A 19,980-nucleotide genomic window follows, 5' to 3' on the forward strand; every position below is an offset into this window, starting at 1 on the left:
ACAGTACAATACAGTACAGTACAGTACAGTATAATACAGTACAGTACAGTATAATACAGTACAGTATAGTACAGTACAGTATAATGTTCAAGTTACTGGGACTGAACTGTTATATGATGACCCGACCAGTGGCTAGAAGAGGCTGGACCCTGACCGTCTCTTTGTTGTTGACCAGAGTGACTTGACTCCCAGACACACCCAAGGGTCACATGTGTGGTGAGAGCCACTACCCTTACCTCACCCAGCCTTGAGGTACTGTCATCATCACTTACCTCACCCAGCCTTGAGGTACTGTCATCATCACTTACCTCACCCAGCCTTGAGGTACTGTCATCATCACTTACCTCACCCAGCCTTGAGGTACTGTCATCATCACTTACCTCACCCAGCCTTGAGGTACTGTCATCATCACCTCTGGATATTGTCTGTTGTTTACTCTCTTGCTCTTCCTCAAAGGTATAGCCAATCAGGTTAGCTTCGTGTTCTTGTATTTGTCTCAATCTTCTCAGCTCCCATTCCATTTGAGCGCTGAGCCTTGGCTGGGAATCTCTTCTCTTCTGGGGTGAAGCAGACACACTTTCTGAGTCAGACTCACCTGTCAAGTGAAGAAGAAAACTCATAAACTCTTGATGCAGATGCTGTAACATAGTGCGCTTCAACAACTGAGGCGCTGTACTGTGGTTGAGAGAGACACACTCTTACCATCATGGAGAGGAACTATGATAGGTGTGCTGTACTGTGGTTGACGGGAGGGTGCACTCCCCTGCTCTACTGTGGGTGTAGGGAGCACCTCTGTCTCCAGGGTCAACACCACCGGCTTCTCCGGTTCCGGTGTGTCCTCCTTCTTCACCGGTAAGATCACTGAAATGTAAACAAGTGCTGAAATGTTGACCAGACTTGACCTAAGTGTTCGTGTCTTGATGTTGGAGGGAATTTTATCCTAACGACAGGAAATTAATAAATAGTCGTTGCAAGACAAAACACTCGTCGATAGCCCGAGGAGTCCCACAAGGGAGTATCCTAGGACCTTTGCTCTTCTTGTGTTGTGTAAAAGTCAAGCCCATTAGTGTTAAGTGTAAGCTTTTGCTGTATGCCGGTGACATTGTTCCTTCAGTGTCAGGTAAATGAGTGAACTGGAGTCATGCAAACAGTGGCTCATAGACAACACATTATCCCTACATCTTGGAAACACTGAAGCAATATTATTAGGACCAAAAAGAAAACTCAAAGGGGTAAACAAATTCATAATACTACTACAGCAGAGGTATGCCCCGTACACCTACGTCCCATGATTACTTATTGGGGAAATACCCGACAAGTTTTACTGTGTTGATCCCACGACTGAGGGAGGAACGGCAGAGCTCCTCTGAGTTTAGTGGGCAGTGACGTGGTAGGAATTCTTGCCATGAGTAACACATTTATATTTCATGAATTATTGAGACTTTAGAGTGTATACAGTGGTCCATCGATTAATGAGCGGATCAATTAACAACATTTTGGTTAACGAATTAGCTCCCATAAGGATTTTCAGTTCCATTAACGAACAAAACACCGATTAACGAAAGCCTTGCGAGAAACACGCTTTGTTGTGTGCATCGGCTGATTGACTAGTCCGCCAATACAGTAATCTGTTCTATGTTTACATTTGTTTCTAGTGGAGTAAATATCAAGAAAGTTGTGCTCTTGGATATTTCTGCATTTTTAATATTAAAATTATTGGTCATTCTAAGATTTAGTTAACATGTTGATAATATACAGAGCAGAAATTATTCTGAAACATGAAGAAGCCATTAGAACCAATGGACTGTAAAGAATATGGCATGTCATCATCGACTGCCTCTACAACCAGCTGTTTGATATGTAAACAAAGCTGCCGGTAATACAACATACACACCTCAAAGTAAGTTAAAATACAGTAATCTACTGTATTGTATTTATAATTGTACAGTACAATATACTGTACAGTAATGTACTGTATTTAGTTTATATTTAATGTTTTGTTAATTCTATTACCTGTGTACAGTACTTTGTATGTATACTTTTTCTGTGAGTTGGAACCAATTACCAAATATCCCATTGAAATAATAGATTCAGTTAACAAACGACTCTGTAGAACCAACAGTGTTTGTTAATCTAGGGACCACTGTATATCTCTGACTGTGTGTTATACAGTCAGGCCTAAGCCCCCCCAGCTGTACTTCCTCTTGTGTTTAACCCTTAATGATGGCAATTGTTTTAAGTGGAGTGTATATTGTCTTTAATGGGGAGCGTGGTCTAAAGACTTGGTCTACAACTAACGAGAGCTCATGTGTGGGATCGGCCACAATCGCAAGTTTGTTTTTGCTTTGATTATTATACAGTACCGTATTATCGGATGATCGGCCTCGTATGGCGTATGTTACATCATAAATAATATAACATACAGTATTATATAACAGATAAAAATAATAAAAAATTTGTATATTATAAAAGAATAAGTTGTATCAAAGGTAACGTCTCACTTTATAACTCTCTCCCTCCTCACAACATATTAACTTAACAAAAAATATCATTATGAGAGAAGCCATTTATTATGTCTGCAGATGGCTGTCTTTCTCCAGTAACCATATAGAACAGGTTTATGGGCAAGGGACATCAACATAGTGAGGGAGCGCACGTGTAGGCAGGCCAGCTGAATCTAAAAATTTTCCACTAGCCCAGAAGTGTTTTTGAAATGTGTGTGATATTTATTAATAATGTTTTTTTTACCTTGCATTATTTAATTTGAGTCTTGTAAGCTTTTATTTTAATTCAGCAACATACGACCTAAGCTGTTGCATGATGTAATTACCACAATCAATTAATAAATGTTTTAAAACTCTTAATGGCAGAAACAGTGGCCAGCCCTTGAGCCAGAGGGATGACTCAACAGCTCAACACAGGTAAATAACAGTCTCAATGTATGCTTATATTCCTTAATTAATACTTGATTTATATGGAGGTTTATTTTCTTGGTTGACAGTGTGAGTAAAAGAGATATATCAAGGGTGGTTAGTCCCTAACTTGTTATGTTCTTATGGGATTAATTGATACAAAAACTGTTGATTCACTGTCTGTTGATATTTGACAGTCCTCATATGTGTCTGTACAGCATGTGAACCATCGGGTGTACCTATGGTAAAATACATTAACTTTTAATTAAAACTACTGTGTGTACACAACTCTAATAACATAAGATAATAATGTACTTTAATACAGAAAATAGTGTGTTAGTCTTTTACTATAGAGCATTTTTTATCAGCTGAGAAAAGATGCCCCGCCCTCTCCTTGAGAGATACAGCTCATTGGCTGTTGCAAACCCGTCCGATTTTGTCCTGAAGTAATGATGTATTTGTAAATGAGTTTACAGTCAACCCTCACTTTACGCGGTCCCACATTCCACGTTTACACGGTGCCCTACCAGAACCCAGGATGCTCACATTCCGCGGTGGGTGTACCCCTTTACACGGGTGAAGTATAATTTCTTTATTTAACTCATAAAATTCATACAAATTATCCGGCCAGAATATAATTTACATTGCTGGAATTCTTACAATTTGGTGATCATTTTGAATATAAACATCATACATTTTGCATTAGACATACAAATTTTAGATATAATGTTTACTCTGAGTAAATATGTTATCTTTTGTGCAAAATATATGATATTTATATTCAAAATATTCCTGGTCTTACAAGGAATCCAGCAATGTCAATTATATTATCCTAACTTTAGTCTGATTTATTATTTATTACTAAAAAGGTAAACAGTCTGGAATTCCCACACATTCATCTGGTAGGGAGGCTTGGTGGTGGGTGGGAGGGAGGGAGGGACTGGTGGCCGACCACCTGGCACCATGGTGTGAAGAATATTTTTTTTTTTTTAACTGAAGATATTTGTTTTAGCTCATAAAATTCATACAAATTACCCGGCCAGAATATAATTTACATTGCTGGAATTCTTACAATTTGATGATCATTTTGAATATAAACGTCATATATTTTGCATTAGACATACAAATTTTAGATATAATGTTTACTCTGAGTAAATATGTTATCTTTTGTGCAAAATATATGACATTTATATTCAAAATATTCCTGGTTTTACAAGGAATCCAGCAATGTCAATTATATTATCCTAACTTTAAACTGAGGTATTATTTAATACTAAATGTTAAAATCTAGTTTTTTCACCCAACCTTTCTCTTGAAGGGAGGATTGGTGGGAGGTTGGGGGGAGGGTTGGGACCGACCGACCATCTGGCCCGGTTGGAAGAGGGGGGAGGCAAGGTGGGGTACTCTGATTGACAGATAGTGTCGTGAAGAATATATATTTTTTTTTTATTAACTGAAGATATTTGTTTTAGCTCATAAAATTCATACAAATTACCCGGCCAGAATATAATTTACATTGTTGGAATTCTTACAATTTGGTGATCATTTTGAATATAAACATGATAGATTTTGCATTAGACATACAAATTTTAGATAAAATGTTTACTCTGAGTAAATATGTTATCTTTTGTGCAAAATATATGACATTTGTATTCAAAATATTCCTGAATCTTAGGAATCAGCAATGTCAATTATATTATCTAACTTTAGTTTGAGGTATTATTTATTACTATAAAAGTGGATATAACATAGCAATGTTAATAATTTGCTTATGAAATATAGTGTTACATAGGAAATCGCGTAATAGAAATAACAGGGCTTATGGAGAAAATAGGGTTAGGTGCAGATTACTCGAAATCTAAAAAATTTAGTAGTTAGCCTAACACAAAGGATAGCACAGTCTAAATAAATGTTACATTCATATCTAATAATGAAATCATACAGTAAATGTAACACTTTACTTGATGGGGGAGAAGGGTGATTTTGAGGTTGATAAAATAGAGCTTCTCTTCAAGTGTTATATCCTTTCTTTTACGATCATCACCGGGAATTCTATCACCAGAACGCTTCTTGTTGATATTCTTCTTTACTATATTCACAGTTAATACGTGGGGTATGCTATAACGAACGGATCCTACTACGAATATTCCTATAACGAACGGTTTTACCTATAAAATTGAGAATGCTATAACGAACGAAACTCCTACAACGAACATTATTTATTTATTTTTTTCTAATTTATTGTTTTTTTATTACAAATATTAATGATATTCTTTATTTCAGGGGTTTAGATGCATATTTATGCACTTTTTACAATTTTTACAATTTTATATTATATTTTTCAGTGTTAAGTGGTTGTATTTGGGGGCCTGGAACGGATTAATCCTATAACGAACGAATGCTATAACGAACAAGGTTCTAGAACCTATTAGATTCGTTATAGCATACCCCACTGTACCACAAAATTGGAGAAATAGTAAGCAATTAAAAAGAGGGAAGAGCCAGCAGTGTAGTGTGAGAAGTGGGGGAGGGAGTTGAGTCCATTATTTGAATGGACATTAACTTGGCGACTGTATTTCTCTATTTCTCTTAAGTATTAATTGTGTGCATGTACCATCATAAAATTAAGATGTTATTTTTACTAGAACATAGGTATTGTGTTGGAAAAAGTGGAGTTTGGGGGTCAGCTGGTCTCTATTTCATTTAATCCCATATGTTATGTTATTCACTTTACGCGTTTCTCACTTTCCGCGGTACCCTGTGGGTTACATTAACCGCATAAAGTGAGGGTTGACTGTATTCATAATCGTTGGGATGACCGTTTCTGACGAGAAAGATGATAAGCTAAACTATTATAAAGATACATATATTTGTTATTTCAAATATGAACACGTAGGAAGTTTATCAGAAATCTTATACAAGAATTAACTGTTAAACTCTGGTAACAAATTCACTCTTTCGGAGGACCCATTTCATATATAGGTACTTATTTTTACCCACAATAAGACATACTAAGACTAATTACTTATCAGTAATATTGCATTATGAAAAAACCAGTGGTGGGCACGGTTCCGCTAATTAGCGAAGCTAACTTTCTCGTTAGCGGATTAACGTTTTCGCTAACTTTGGAAACCATTAGCGGACCAATTAGCTTCCGCTTAATTTAGTTCCGCTAACTTTAAGTCCGCTAACAAAATTTATACATGTTTGTTCCTGTCTGTGTGACGCCGGCACGCGTGTCTCCAACAGCCAGTCAGGCATTCTTGGCTGACTGGCTGTTAGTACAGTGAGTTCTGCTATAACGCGTGTTTTGATAACGCGAATTTGATCGAACACGATTTATGAATTCGGAACAATATTTGTATAACGCGAACTCGTTTGCTCTAACGCGATTCCACTCGAACGGTTGTTGTGACTTCAGTTCATGTTCGACATCACATGTTCAATTGAGTTATGTGTTTTGTTTGTGAACAATTGCAGAAATAATGTATGTAATATTTATGTATACAGTATACCTATATATTATAAGTAAATTGTAAAATTTTACATAAAAGAGAAAATCAAATTACATAGCGTTTTAAACCCGCGCTCTCTTTACATCATACACAGTGTTTACAGTTTACGTTCGACATCACATATTCAATTGATTTATGTGTTTTGTTTGTGAAGAATTGCAGAAATAATTTATGTAATATTTATGTATACAGTAAACCACTCACAAGGTCCTACAGTACCACTAATTATTTTATACTGAAACTTACGTTTGGGAAGCTGGATTAAAATGAAGATTACCGGTATATTAAAATAATAAAAATGTATTATAAACCAGTCTAACATACCGTAATAAACACAGCTGCTATTATCATCCACCCCCCCCCCATTTGCCAGTGACAAGAAAGGGAAAGTGACCTTGACTGTGACCGCCTGTGGCTATTTTTAGCCGTCCTTGTGTTCGGAGGTGGTCAGTAATGCATATCTGTATATTTACTGATCAATATATTTATCTCCTATAAATAATTCATTTAAAATTTATTTTTTTGCAAAGAATATTCAGTAAATGACTGCATTAATTCTTGAAACTACCTACAGTGGTAAATTTAGGATATAAATAATGAACAGAAGTCACATCATGGATTCGGAGTTTGGTCCTTAACGATCACCATAAATGTAGCCTCCCTTTGTCGCGAAACACGTATATAAATTAAAGAAAATACTTGCAGTATATATAATATATTACAGTATATTATATATAAATAAATAAACAAATAAATTCAAATTCCTTTATCATCCTGTGTCATATACAGAAATACTTGAGTCCCTGAGCGAGTACACAAAAAGAAAACGGAGGACTAAGACATCCTGGAGTGGATAGAGAACAGACATCTCTACTGGGGGACTCAAACGTTTCTCATGTTTTGTGGGCGCTCTAGCATAATATGAATAATATGTAAATTACAATTTACTTATACAGGTATATATATATATATGTAAATTGTAAAAATTTAAATAAAAGAAAAACTAAATACGTAGCGTTTAAAGTGTACTGTACAGTATGTACAGTGCTGTGGCTTGGCGCGGGGTTATGCAGTGTTTACAGTTCACGTTTGACATCACATGTTCAATTGATTTATGTGTTTTGTTTGTGAACAATTGCAGAAATAATTTATGTAATATTTATGTATACAGTATACCTGTACAGTATATGTAAAATGTAAAATTTTAACTAAGAGAGAAAAACAAAATACGTAGCGTTTTAGACCTGCGCTCTCTTTACTCCACACGTTCACTTTGGAAGACGTGAGAAATTTTTAAGCGTCCTCAGTGCTTTCTGATTTACTGTTTCTCCAATTTTGTGACTATGGAAAAGAAGAATATCTCCGGGAAGCGTTCTGGTGATCGCATTTCTGGTGGTGATCGTAAAAGAAAGGCTATAACACTTGAAGGCAAGCTTGATGTTGTCAAGCGTTTTGAAAATAAGGAAAGAACATGTGATATTGTGCGTGCAACGGGAATAAAGGAGTCTACTTTGCGCACCATTAGAGCCAATGCAGCAAAGATTAAAGCAAGCTGTGTTGCTGACTACAATGCAGAAAGGAGCAGGATTGCAGTTCGTGGTGTTAAATCTTTTTTGGCACCTTATGAACAGCTTCTTTGTGAAAGAAGAAAGATGGCAAAGCAGCAAACATTAGACGTCTTTTTTAAGTCAACCCCCAAGAAGCAGACTGAAGACACTGAACCACAGCCATCCACTTCTGGAATTAGACGTTTTTTCTTCCCTCCCATGCAACCAAAACTGCACCTGATGATGATGATGATGATGATGATGATGATGATGATGATGATGATGACAATTGTCAAATCCTGTCTGCATGACTCCTCAACCTCAACATTAACCTTCTCCCCCATCAAGTTAAACTCATATTTTTTCAAGGTAAAGTGTAACATTTACTGTATGATTTCATTATTAGATATGAATGTAACATTTATTTAGACTGTGCTATCCTTTGTGTTAGGCTAACTTCGAAATTTTTTTTCGATTTGGAGTAATCTGCACCTAACCCTATTTTCTCCATAAGCCCTGTTATTTCTATTACGCGATTTTCTATAACACGATATTTTACAAGAACACAATTATCGCGTTATAGCAGAACTACCTGTACGTGTTAATTTAATTAGGATTTTTTTGTGTCATTGTATTTGGCTATGCTAAGTACAGTATTACCCACTTTACACGGTTTCACTTTCCGCGATTTCTCATTTACGCGGTACCTTGCCAGAACCAGACTTTCACTTTCCGCGGTGCATCTACTCATATACGCGTGCAGTATAATTTTTTTTTTTTATTTAGCTCATAAAATTCATACAAATTACCCGGCCAGAATATAATTTACATTGCTGGAATTCTTACAATTTGATGATCATTTTGAATATAAACATCATAGATTTTGCATTAGACATACAAATTTTAGATCTACTCTAAGTATTTTGTTTACTCTGAGTAAATATGTTATCTTTTGTGCAAAATATATGACGTTTACATTCAAAATATTCCCTGACCTGCAAGGAATCCAGAAATGTCAATTATATTATCCTAACTTTAGTCTGAGGTATTATCTATTACTAAAAGTTAAAATCTAGTTTTTTGCCCAACATTTCTCTGGTAGGGAGGGAAGGTGAGGGGTGGGGGGGGAGGGTTGGGACCCACCGACCCAGCTGGCGTGAGTGTGAGGAGGGGGGGAAGCAAGTTGGGGTACTTTGATTGACAGATAGTGTCGTGAAGGATATTTTTTTTTTTATTAACTGAAGATATTTGTTTTAGCTCATAAAATTCATACAAATTACTGGACCAGAATATAATTTACATTGCTGGAATTCTTACAATATAATGATCATTTTGAATATAAACATCATGGATTTTGCATTAGACATACAAATTTTAGATCTAATGTAATACAGTGACCCCTCGTTTAACGAACACCTCGGTTAACGTAATTTCGATTAACGAACTGCCTTCCATAAGGATCTTCAATTCGGTTACAACGAAAAAATATTCGGTTAACGAAGTTCTTACGAACCGACCTCAACATGTTTTCGCTTGCACTGACCGGGCAACCAGCTTTAGTATCAGTCCGCCAATACATTAACCGGTTCTAGGGCTTAAATTCCTTACTATTTTAGTAAATATCAAGAAGTTTATACTATTCAATAATTTTAAAAGTTTAATATTCAATTTTTTAGTCATTTTAACAATTATTGAACATAATTGAAGGTAAAGTGACTAGTTTAATGCACGGCATCCAGCCTCTTAACACAGCAAACAGGCGTTAGTCTCTCTCTGTTTTCACTGGAGGTAACATCTTGCTTGAGACTCTTCAACTAAACGCTTTTTTTCTGTGTTTCCAAGCAAATTATTGGTCATTTTGAAATATATTTTACATATTGACAATATATAATGCAGTGCAGTGTTGATTTAAAGAAAATAATCTTGAATTACACCAAGAGAACTAAAATTTTATGGGTGAAATGGCGCCATGGGGTGACTTCTCTTCCACCCCAATGCCTTCTCTTCTTCCTTCTCCTTCACCCCCATTCTAAATCCCATCATCATCATCATCATCCAGGAGCCTTCTACATACACACCTCAAAGTAAGTGAACTTTTCTACCATTTTTGTTGAATTTAGGAAATTTTCGGTGAGCTGGAACCAATTACCCAAAAACCCATTGAAACAATGGTTTCGGTTAACGAATTTTTCGGTTAACGAACGACCTTCTGGAACGGATTGAGTTCGTTAACGGAGGGGTCACTGTAATTTGGTTTACACAAAGCAAGTATTTTATCTTTTGTGCAAAATATATCAAGTTTACATTCAAAATATTCCCTGACCTGCAAGGAATCCAGAAATGTCAATTATATTATCCTAACTTTAGTCTGAGGTATTATTTATTACTAAACGTTAAAATCTAGTGTTTCACCCAATCATTTCTCAGAGAGGTAGGAGCTAGTGAGCTGGGAAGAGGGGGGGGGGGATTTGAGTCTATTATTTGAATGGACATTAACCTGGCGACTGTATTTCTCTTAAATATCAATTGTGTGAGCATACCATCATAAAATTTAGATGTTATTTTTACTACAACATATGTATTGTGTCGGAAAAAGTGGAGTTTGGGGGTCAGGCCAGTCTCTATTGGAATTAATCCCATATGTTCTGTTGTTCACTTTACGCGGTTTTCACTTTCCGCGGTACCCTGTGGGTTCAATTGACCGCGTAAATCGGGGTAACTTAGAAGGCATGAACAGAAATGGCATAAGCTATGAACGGTTGGAAGTGACTGGAGGCATTAAAGAATACAAAGATGGAATAAAAGTAGAGGAAATGAGACAAAGAGAGAGAAGGAAAGGTAGACCTACGTTGTTTGTATCAGGGGAGATGAATGTAAATTGGTTGTATATTTCGTGTCACGTTTGCTGTAGATATCATCAGATACAACTATATTATATATGTATGACAAAATTAACTGATATTTGGACTGAAGAAATCTTGTCCTCAATTCGGGAACAAGAGGAAGAGAAAATTGTCTTGCGAACAACTTCATATTTCCCGCCTCTGCTGACGGCCGTGTAATATTTCAATGTGATTCTGATCTTTTAAAATGTTAGTTTTTGCATAATGTAATATTACTGATAAGTAATTAGTCTTAATATGTCTTATTATGGGTAAAAATAAGCATATATTAAATGCGTCCTCCAAAAGCGTCAATTTGCTACCAGAGTTTAACAGTTAATTCTTGTATAATATTTCTGATAAACTTCTTATGTGCTTATGCTTGATATAATGAACATACAGGTATGTATCATTTTTCTCGTCAGAAACGGTCATCCCAACGATTATGAATAAACTCATTTAAATATACATCATTACTTCAAGACAAAATCGGACGGGTTTGCAACGGCCAATCGGCTGTAACTCTTAAGGAGGGGGCGGGGCATCTTTTCTCGCTCTATAATACAGTAATTAAGGAATATATACAAGACCTCTTCATTGTCAAGGACCAGCTTATACAGGATCCCTCATTAATTACAAAATAACTGAGCGGTTCCGAAAAGTTGCGGGACGACGGGATTGAAACTTCAGTCTCGTCGATTCGACCGGGGTCTGGCGGACCACCGAGCAGGCTTGGGTCGGGCATTATCCCACTTCAACAATTATTATGGGACTATATTATGAAACAGGTTATGATGGTTGAATTATAGGAATCAAATATGAATTATATAAAGACGTTTGGATGAGTAACAGGAGAAAGGAGGGATGGGACTATATTATGAAACAGGTTATGATGGTTGAATTATAGGAATCAAATATGAATTATATAAAGACGTTTGGATGAGTAACAGGAGAAAGGAGGGACCCGCCATGTATGAGTAACAGGAGAAAGGAGGGACCCGCCATGTATGAGTAACAGGAGAAAGGAGGGACCCGCCATGTATGAGTAACAGGAGAAAGGAGGGAGTAACAGGAGAAAGGAGGACCTGCCATGTATGAGTAACAGGAGAAAGGAGGGACCCGCCATGTATGAGTAACAGGAGAAAGGAGGGACCACCATGTATGAATAACAGGAGAAAGGAGGGGACCGCCATGTATGAGTAACAGGAGAAAGGAGGGACCGCCATGTATAGTAACAGGAGAAAGGAGGGACCGCCATGTATGAGTAACAGGAGAAAGGAGGACCATATGTATAGTAATAACAGGAGAAAGGAGGGACCCGCCATGTATGAGTAACAGGAGAAAGGAGGGACCCGCCATGTATGAGTAACAGGAGAAAGGAGGGACCCGCCATGTATGAGTAACAGGAGAAAGGAGGGACCCGCCATATAATGAACCACAATATTAAGGTTCATTTGCTTAATAAAACATTATCAAAAATTAATTAATTTACCCCCAAAAAATAAACAATCAATCCCAAAAACTTTAATAAACTTAGAAACTTTTAATAAACTTAAAGACTTTAAATAAACTTAAAGACTTTTAATAAACTTTAGAAACTTTAATAAACTTAGAAACTTTTAATAAACTTAAAGACTTTTAATAAACTTAGAAACTTTTAATAAACTTTAGAGACTTAATAAACTTAGAAACTTTTAATAAACTTTAGAAACTTTTAAGAAACTTAGAGACTTTTAATAAACTTAGAAACTTTTAATAAACTTTAGAAACTATTAATAAACTTTAGAGACTTTTAATAAACTTTAGAAACTTTTAATAAACTTAGAAACTTTTAATAAACTTAGAAACTATTAATAAACTTAGAAACTATTAATAAACTTAGAAACTTTTAATAAACTTTAGAAATTTTTAATAAACTTAGAAACTATTAATAAACTTAGAAACTATTAATAAACTTAGAAACTTTTAATAAACTTTAGAAACTTTTAATAAACTTTAGAAACTTTTAATAAACTTAGAAAATAAACTTAGAGCTATTAATAAACTTAGAAACTATTAATAAACTTAAAACTTTAATAAACTGAGAATTTTAATAAACTTAAAACTATTAATAGAAACTATAAACTTAAAACTTTTAATAAACTTTAGAAACTTTTAATAAACTTTAAAACTTTTAATAAACTTAGGAGCTTTTATAAACTTAGGAACTATTAATACTAGGAGCTATTAATACTTAGAAGCTTATAAAGCTTTGAACTTAATAAACAGGAACTATTAATAAACAGGGCTATTATTAAACTTAGAACTTAATACACAGAAACTTTTATAAACTTAGAAACTATTAATAAACTTGAAACTATTAATAAACTTTGGGACTTTAATAAACTTAGAATATTAATAAGCAGGAACTATTAATAAACTTAGAAACTATTAATAAACTTAGAACTTTTAATAAACTTTGAAACTTTTAATAAACTTTAGAAACTTTTAAGCAACACTAATAAACTTTAGAAACTTTTAATAAACTTAGAAACTATTAATAAACTTAGAAACTATTAATAAACTTTAGAGACTTTTAATAAACTTAGAAACTTTTAATAAACTTAGAAACTATTAATAAACATAGAAACTATTAATAAACTTAGAAACTTTTAATAAACTTTAGAAACTTTTAATAAACTTAGAAACTATTAATCAACTTTAGAGACTTTTAATAAACTTTAGAAACTATTAATAAACTTTAGAGACTTTTAATAAACTTTAGAAACTATTAATAAACTTTAGAGACTTTTAAAATAAGTTAATAAAGACTCAACACACAGTCGGGCTTCTTCTTAAAGTCTTCCTCTCTGGGATGGTCCAGAATATTCTGGTGCTGGAAAGGACAGTGAGGCTTCCTGCAGCCTCCTGGCTGACTCTCGAACCAGCAAGCAATTCTGTCCCGTTGTTTCTGAAACAATAAAACAACTAAGTAACACTGTGTTAAGCTTTCCTCTAACAATATGTTAAGCTTCCCTCTAACAATATGTTAAGCTTTCCTCTAACAATATGTTAAGCTTCCCTCTAACAATATGTTAAGCTTTCCTCTAACAATATGTTAAGCTTCCCTCTAACAATATGTTAAGCTCTCCTCTAACAATATGTTAAGCTTCCCTCTAACAATATGTTAAGCTTCCCTCTAACAATATGTTAAGCTTCCCTCTAACAATATGTTAAGCCCTCTAACAATATGTTAAGCTTCCCTCTAACAATATGTTAAGCTTCCCTCTAACAATATGTTGAGCTTTCCTAACAATATGTTAAGCTTTCCTCTAACAATATGTTAAGCTTCCCTCTAACAATATGTTAAGCTTCCGTCTAACACCATGACAATATTAATGCAAGACTCATTCATGGCTGTAATCTCCTTAACTAAAGACTCACTGTAATCTCCATAACTAAAGACTCACTGTAATCTCCATAACTAAAGACTCACTGTAATCTCCTTAACTAAAGACTCACTGTAATCTCCATAACTAAAGACTCACTGTACTCTCCATAACTAAAGACTCACTGTAATCTCCATAACTAAAGACTCACTGTAATCTCCATAACTAAAGACTCACTGTAATCTCCATAACTAAAGACTCACTGTAATCTCCATAACTAAAGACTCACTGTAATCTCCATGACTAAAGACTCACTGTAATCTCCATGACTAAAGACTCACTGTAATCTCCATGACTAAAGACTCACTGTAATCTCCATAACTAAAGACTCACTGTAATCTCCTTAACTAAAGACTCACTGTAATCTCCATAACTAAAGACTCACTGTAATCTCCATAACTAAAGACTCACTGTAATCTCCATAACTAAAGACTCACTGTAATCTCCATAACTAAAGACTCACTGCAATCTCCATGACTAAAGACTCACTGTAATCTCCATAACTAAAGACTCACTGTAATCCTTAACTAAAGACTCATGTAATCTCCATAACTAAAGACTCACTGTAATCTCCTTAACTAAGACTCACTGTAATCTCCATAACTAAGACTCCTGTAATCTCATAACTAAAGACTCACTGTAATCTCTTAACTAAAGACTCACTGTAATCTCCATAACTAAAGACTCACTGTAATCTCCATAACTAAAGACTCACTGTAATCTCCATAACTAAAGACTCACTGTAATCTCCATAACTAAAGACTCACTGTAATCTCCATAACTAAAGACTCACTGTAATCTCCATAACTAAAGACTCACTGTAATCTCCATAACTAAGACTCCTGTAATCTCCATGACTAAAGACTCACTGTAATCTCCATGACTAAAGACTCACTGTAATCTCCATGACTAAAGACTCACTGTAATCTCCATGACTAAAGACTCACTGTAATCCTCATAACTAAAGACTCACTGTAATCTCCATAACTAAAGACTCACTGTAATCTCCATAACTAAAGACTCACTGTAATCTCCATAACTAAGACTCACTGTAATCTCCATAACTAAAGACTCACTGTAATCTCCATAACTAGACTCCTGTAATCTCCATGACTAAAGACTCACTGTAATCTCCCATAACAAGACTCACTGTAATCTCCATGACTAAAGACTCACTGTAATCTCCATGACTAAAGACTCACTGTAATCTCCATGACTAAAGACTTACTGTAATCTCCATGACTAAAGACTCACTGTAATCTCCATAACTAAAGAGTCACTGCAATCTCCTTAACTAAAGACTCACTGTAATCTCCATAACTAAAGACTCACTGTAATCTCCATAACTAAAGACTCACTGTAATCTCCATAACTAAAGACTCACTGTAATCTCCATAACTAAAGACTCACTGTAATCTCCATAACTAAAGACTCACTGTAATCTCCATGACTAAAGACTCACTGTAATCTCCATGACTAAAGACTCACTGTAATTCCATGACTAAAGACTCACTGTAATCTCCATGACTAAAGACTCACTGTAATCTCCATAACTAAAGACTCACTGTAATCTCCTTAACTAAAGACTCACTGTAATCTCCATAACTAAAGACTCACTGTAATTCCATAACCAAAGACTCACTGTATCTCCATAACTAAAGACTCACTGTAATCTCCATAACTAAAGACTCACTGTAATCTCCATAACTAAAGACTCACTGTAATTCCATGACTAAAGACTCACTGTAATTCCATGACTAAAGACTCACTGTAATCTCCATGACTAAAGACTCACTGTAATTCCATGACTAAAGACTCACTGTATAAAGACTCACTGTAATTCCATAACTAAAGACTCACTGTAATCTCCTTAACTAAAGACTCACTGTAATCTCCTTAACTAAAGACTCACTGTAATCTCCTTAACTAAAGACTCACTGTAATCTCCTTAACTAAAGACTCACTGTAATCTCCTTAACTAAAGACTCACTGTAATCTCCATAACTAAAGACTCACTGTAATCATGACTAAAGACTCACTGTAACTCCATGACTAAAGACTCACTGTAATCTCCATAACTAAAGACTCACTGTAACTCCTTAACTAAAGACTCACTGTAATCTCCCTTAACTAAAGACTCACTGTAATCTCCTTAACTAAAGACTCACTGTAATCTCCTTAACTAAAGACTCACTGTAATCTCCTTAACTAAAGACTCACTGTAATTCCATAACTAAAGACTCACTGTAATCTCCATGACTAAAGACTCACTGTAATCTCCATGACTAAAGACTCACTGTAATCTCCATGACTAAAGACTCACTGTAATCTCCTTAACTAAAGACTCACTGTAATCTCCTTAACTAAAGACTCACTGTAATCTCTTAACTAAAGACTCACTGTAATCTCTTAACTAAAGGCTCACTGTAATTCCATAACTAAAGACTACTGAATCTCCTTAACTAAAGACTCACTGTAATCTCCATAACTAAAGACTCACTGTAATCTCCATGACTAAAGACTCACTGTAATCTCCTTAACTAAAGACTCACTGTAATCTCCTTAACTAAAGACCACTGTAATCTCCATAACTAAAGACTCACTGTAATCTCCATGACTAAAGACTCACTGTAATCTCCTTAACTAAAGACTCACTGTAACTTCCTTAACTAAAGACTCACTGTAATCTCCATAACTAAAGACTCACTGTAATCTCCATGACTAAAGACTCACTGTAATCTCCCTAACTAAAGACTCACTGTAATCTCCTTAACTAAAGACTCACTGTAATCTCCATAACTAAAGACTCACTGTAATCTCCATAACTAAAGACTCACTGTAATCTCCTTAACTAAAGACTCACTGTAATCTCCTTAACTAAAGACTCACTGTAATCTCCATAACTAAAGACTCACTGTAATCTCCATGACTAAAGACTCACTGTAATCTCCTTAACTAAAGACTCACTGTAATCTCCTTAACTAAAGACTCACTGTAATCTCCATGTGTCTAAAAATACAGTTGGTCTTGTTACAGTTCCCTTGCAGCCAATATATACACATGGTTGTTCAAGGCTGCTGGCTCATGGCGAAACGGACATGACGCACCCTGTAAGATTGAACCATAATTAGTGGTAGGGTAGTGGTAGGCCGTTTGTCACCAGAACCAGTCTCGATGCTGCGCATAGGGAGAACGAGAACGACAAGAGAAGGGCATATGGGGAGAGAATTCAAAATGTTGATCAAGGCAGCTTCACTCCTCTAGTGTTCACAACCCTGTGGATGGGCCCAAGTGCAAGAGGTTTCACGCCAGACTTCAAGGAGCTGATCTCCGAACAGAAGCAGCAGCCAGAAGTTATGTCACAGCCTGGATGAGATGTCGATCTCCCTCTCCTTCTGGTCGGCTTTGCTCTGCCTCAGGGGAACGAGAGCTTGCCCCTACTCACAACTGCTGCAGACATCACTATGAGTCGACAGTCACCGAATGCCGATGGATCTGCGTGCTCAACTAATTTAACACAGATAGGATAGTTGCTATGTATGATATTTAATATTAAGGGTAAATAAATGGTGGCGAAGGTGTGGCTATTGGGGAGGCTGAGGCCACGTAAAGGTAGTAGTAGGGTAGGTGGGTAGGGGTAGTGGGGGCAGTGGTAGGGTGGGGTAGTGGTAGTGGTAGGGTAGTGGTAGGGTAGTGGTAGGCAGTGGTAGTGGTAGGGTAGGGGTGGTAGGTAGGGGAGTGGTAGGGGTGGGTAGGGAGAGGGGTAGTGGCAGGGGTGTGGTAGGGTGAAAGGTGGGGGTGTGGTGGGTGCAGGGGTAGGGAGGGGTAGGGTAGTGGTAGGCAGTGGTAGGGCAGTGGTAGAGGGTAGAAAGTAGGGCAGGTAGGGCAGTGGTAGGGGTAGTGGTAGTGGTAGGGGTAGCAGTAGGGGTAAAGTGATAGGTGGCAGGGTAGCAGTAGGAGGTGGTAGGGGCAGTGGTAGTGGTAGGGTAGGGGTAGGGTGAGTGGTGGTAGGGTAGTGAGGGGTAGTGGTGGGGCAGTGGTAGTGGCAGGGTGTGGTAGGGCAGTGGTAGGCAGTGGTAGCAGTAGGGCAGTGCAGAAGGCAGGGGTGGTGGCAGTGGTAGGGCAGTAGTAGGCAGTGGCAGGGTAGGGGCAGTGGTAGTGGTGCATAGGGGCAAGGGCAGGGCAGTGGCAGGGGCAGGGTAGTGGGCAGGGTAGCAGAGGATAGTGGGGCAGGGGAAAGGAGGGTGGCAGGGCAGTAGGGTAGGGGTGGTAGGGCAGTGGTAGGGGCAGGGGGCAGAAAGAGTGGTAGGGTAGTGGTAGTGGTAGGGAGTAGGGGTAGGGTAGTGGTAGGCAGGTGGGTAGGGTAGGGGTAGTGGTAGGAGGTAGTGGTAGGGAGGTAGGGCAGTGGTAGGGGTAGTGGTAGGGTAGTGGTAGTGTAGTGTGGTAGTGGAGGCAGTAGGGTAGTGGTAGTGTGGTAGGGTAGTGGGTAGTGGTAGGGTAGGGTAGTGGGTAGGGTAGTGGTAGTGGTAGGTAGTGGTAGGTAGTGGTAGGGTAGTGGTAGTGGTAGGGTATAGTGGTAGGGTATAGGTAGGGCAGTGGTAGGGTATAGGGGTGCAGTGGTAGGCATAGTGGGTAGCACTCAGCGTGTAGCTAGGGCCTGGCGGCACTTTTGGGTCTGCTCATCACCCATATCTGCAGCTATTGGAGACGTTAATCCATCCCTTTGTATCGGCAGCAAGTTAATCTTTGTCGTGTCTGACCTAACACCTGACCTACATCATCACGGCCACGTCATAAGCTACACCCTTGCTAGGCCCCCCGCCACACACACAACCTGTAACCTGTTGAGGATTAAGGAAACAACTTCAAACAAGTACGCCAGTGAGCTCATGTGGTGTGGGTAAGGTGTTAGGTCAGACACGACGAGGATTAACTTGCCGCCGATACAAAGGGAAGGATTAACGTCTCCAGTAGCTGCAAAACCATGCAGTCTCGGGTCATATCAGTTCATGTACAGCCGACCAATCCACCAGTTACAAGCAATTGACTTCAGTTCTGCACAAGTCTCCATCGTGACAAGACGAGGGGAGGCTAGACGACTTTTAAGTTTTCTTGTGTTTTCGATCCAGTTATTTACTTCGTTGGAAGACGTAATACTATAAGGTAAGAAATATTAAAGTATTGGTTAAAAAATATTGATGTGACTTTTGCTGCGGTACTGAAATTAAATATTAAGATTTTGTTTCACAGCATTGCGATTTTATACTAAGACACTATCCTCACTGGGGTACAGACAAAAGCCACCCAGACAAAAGCCCCCCAGACGAAAGCCACCCAGACAAAAGCCCCCTACTTTGATCGGGGTGGCTTTTGTCTGACAACAGTAAGGGCTTTCAAAAGTTACGGACATAATTAAATAGTTTGGTGAAGGATCACGAGATGCTGAATTGCCATACGACATTGAATTGAGGAGAGAAATGTTTTCTTCTCTGGACAGAGTGATCCAAGAAATAACTTTGAGATTTCAACAGCTTCATGAACTTGCTGAGAAATATGCCTTCCTTACCCCATTGAATCTTTTGGATGATAAATATGAGTGTCAAATAGATCACGATCACGACGACATTGATAAAGAGGAGTTCCTCGTTGAGAGAAAAAGACTTCAGCATTTTGTTGCTGTTGCTGTTGCTGCTATA

At 37.2% G+C, this 19,980-nt stretch overlaps 1 protein-coding gene across 6 annotated transcripts in view; it reads right to left on the reverse strand.

The window, feature by feature from the left end:
• Positions 1–380: 380 nt before the first annotated feature.
• LOC121865919 (zinc finger CCCH domain-containing protein 11A-like) overlaps positions 381–19,980 on the reverse strand; it is a gene marked incomplete at its 3' end in the record, with an annotated part of 34,177 nt that continues 14,577 nt past the window's right edge. For all 6 annotated transcript variants that reach the window (XM_042365475.1, XM_042365477.1, XM_042365473.1 and 3 more), the window contains 4 exon segments: positions 381–595; positions 703–861; positions 13,677–13,806; positions 17,278–17,392. In XM_042365475.1, coding sequence (XP_042221409.1) covers positions 381–595; positions 703–861; positions 13,677–13,806; positions 17,278–17,346 — 573 coding nt within the window.

This window comes from Homarus americanus, unplaced genomic scaffold (genome assembly GCF_018991925.1).
Source record: "Homarus americanus isolate GMGI-L3 unplaced genomic scaffold, GMGI_Hamer_2.0 scaffold4264, whole genome shotgun sequence".
In the NCBI taxonomy this organism is placed as follows: Eukaryota; Metazoa; Arthropoda; class Malacostraca; order Decapoda; family Nephropidae; genus Homarus; species Homarus americanus.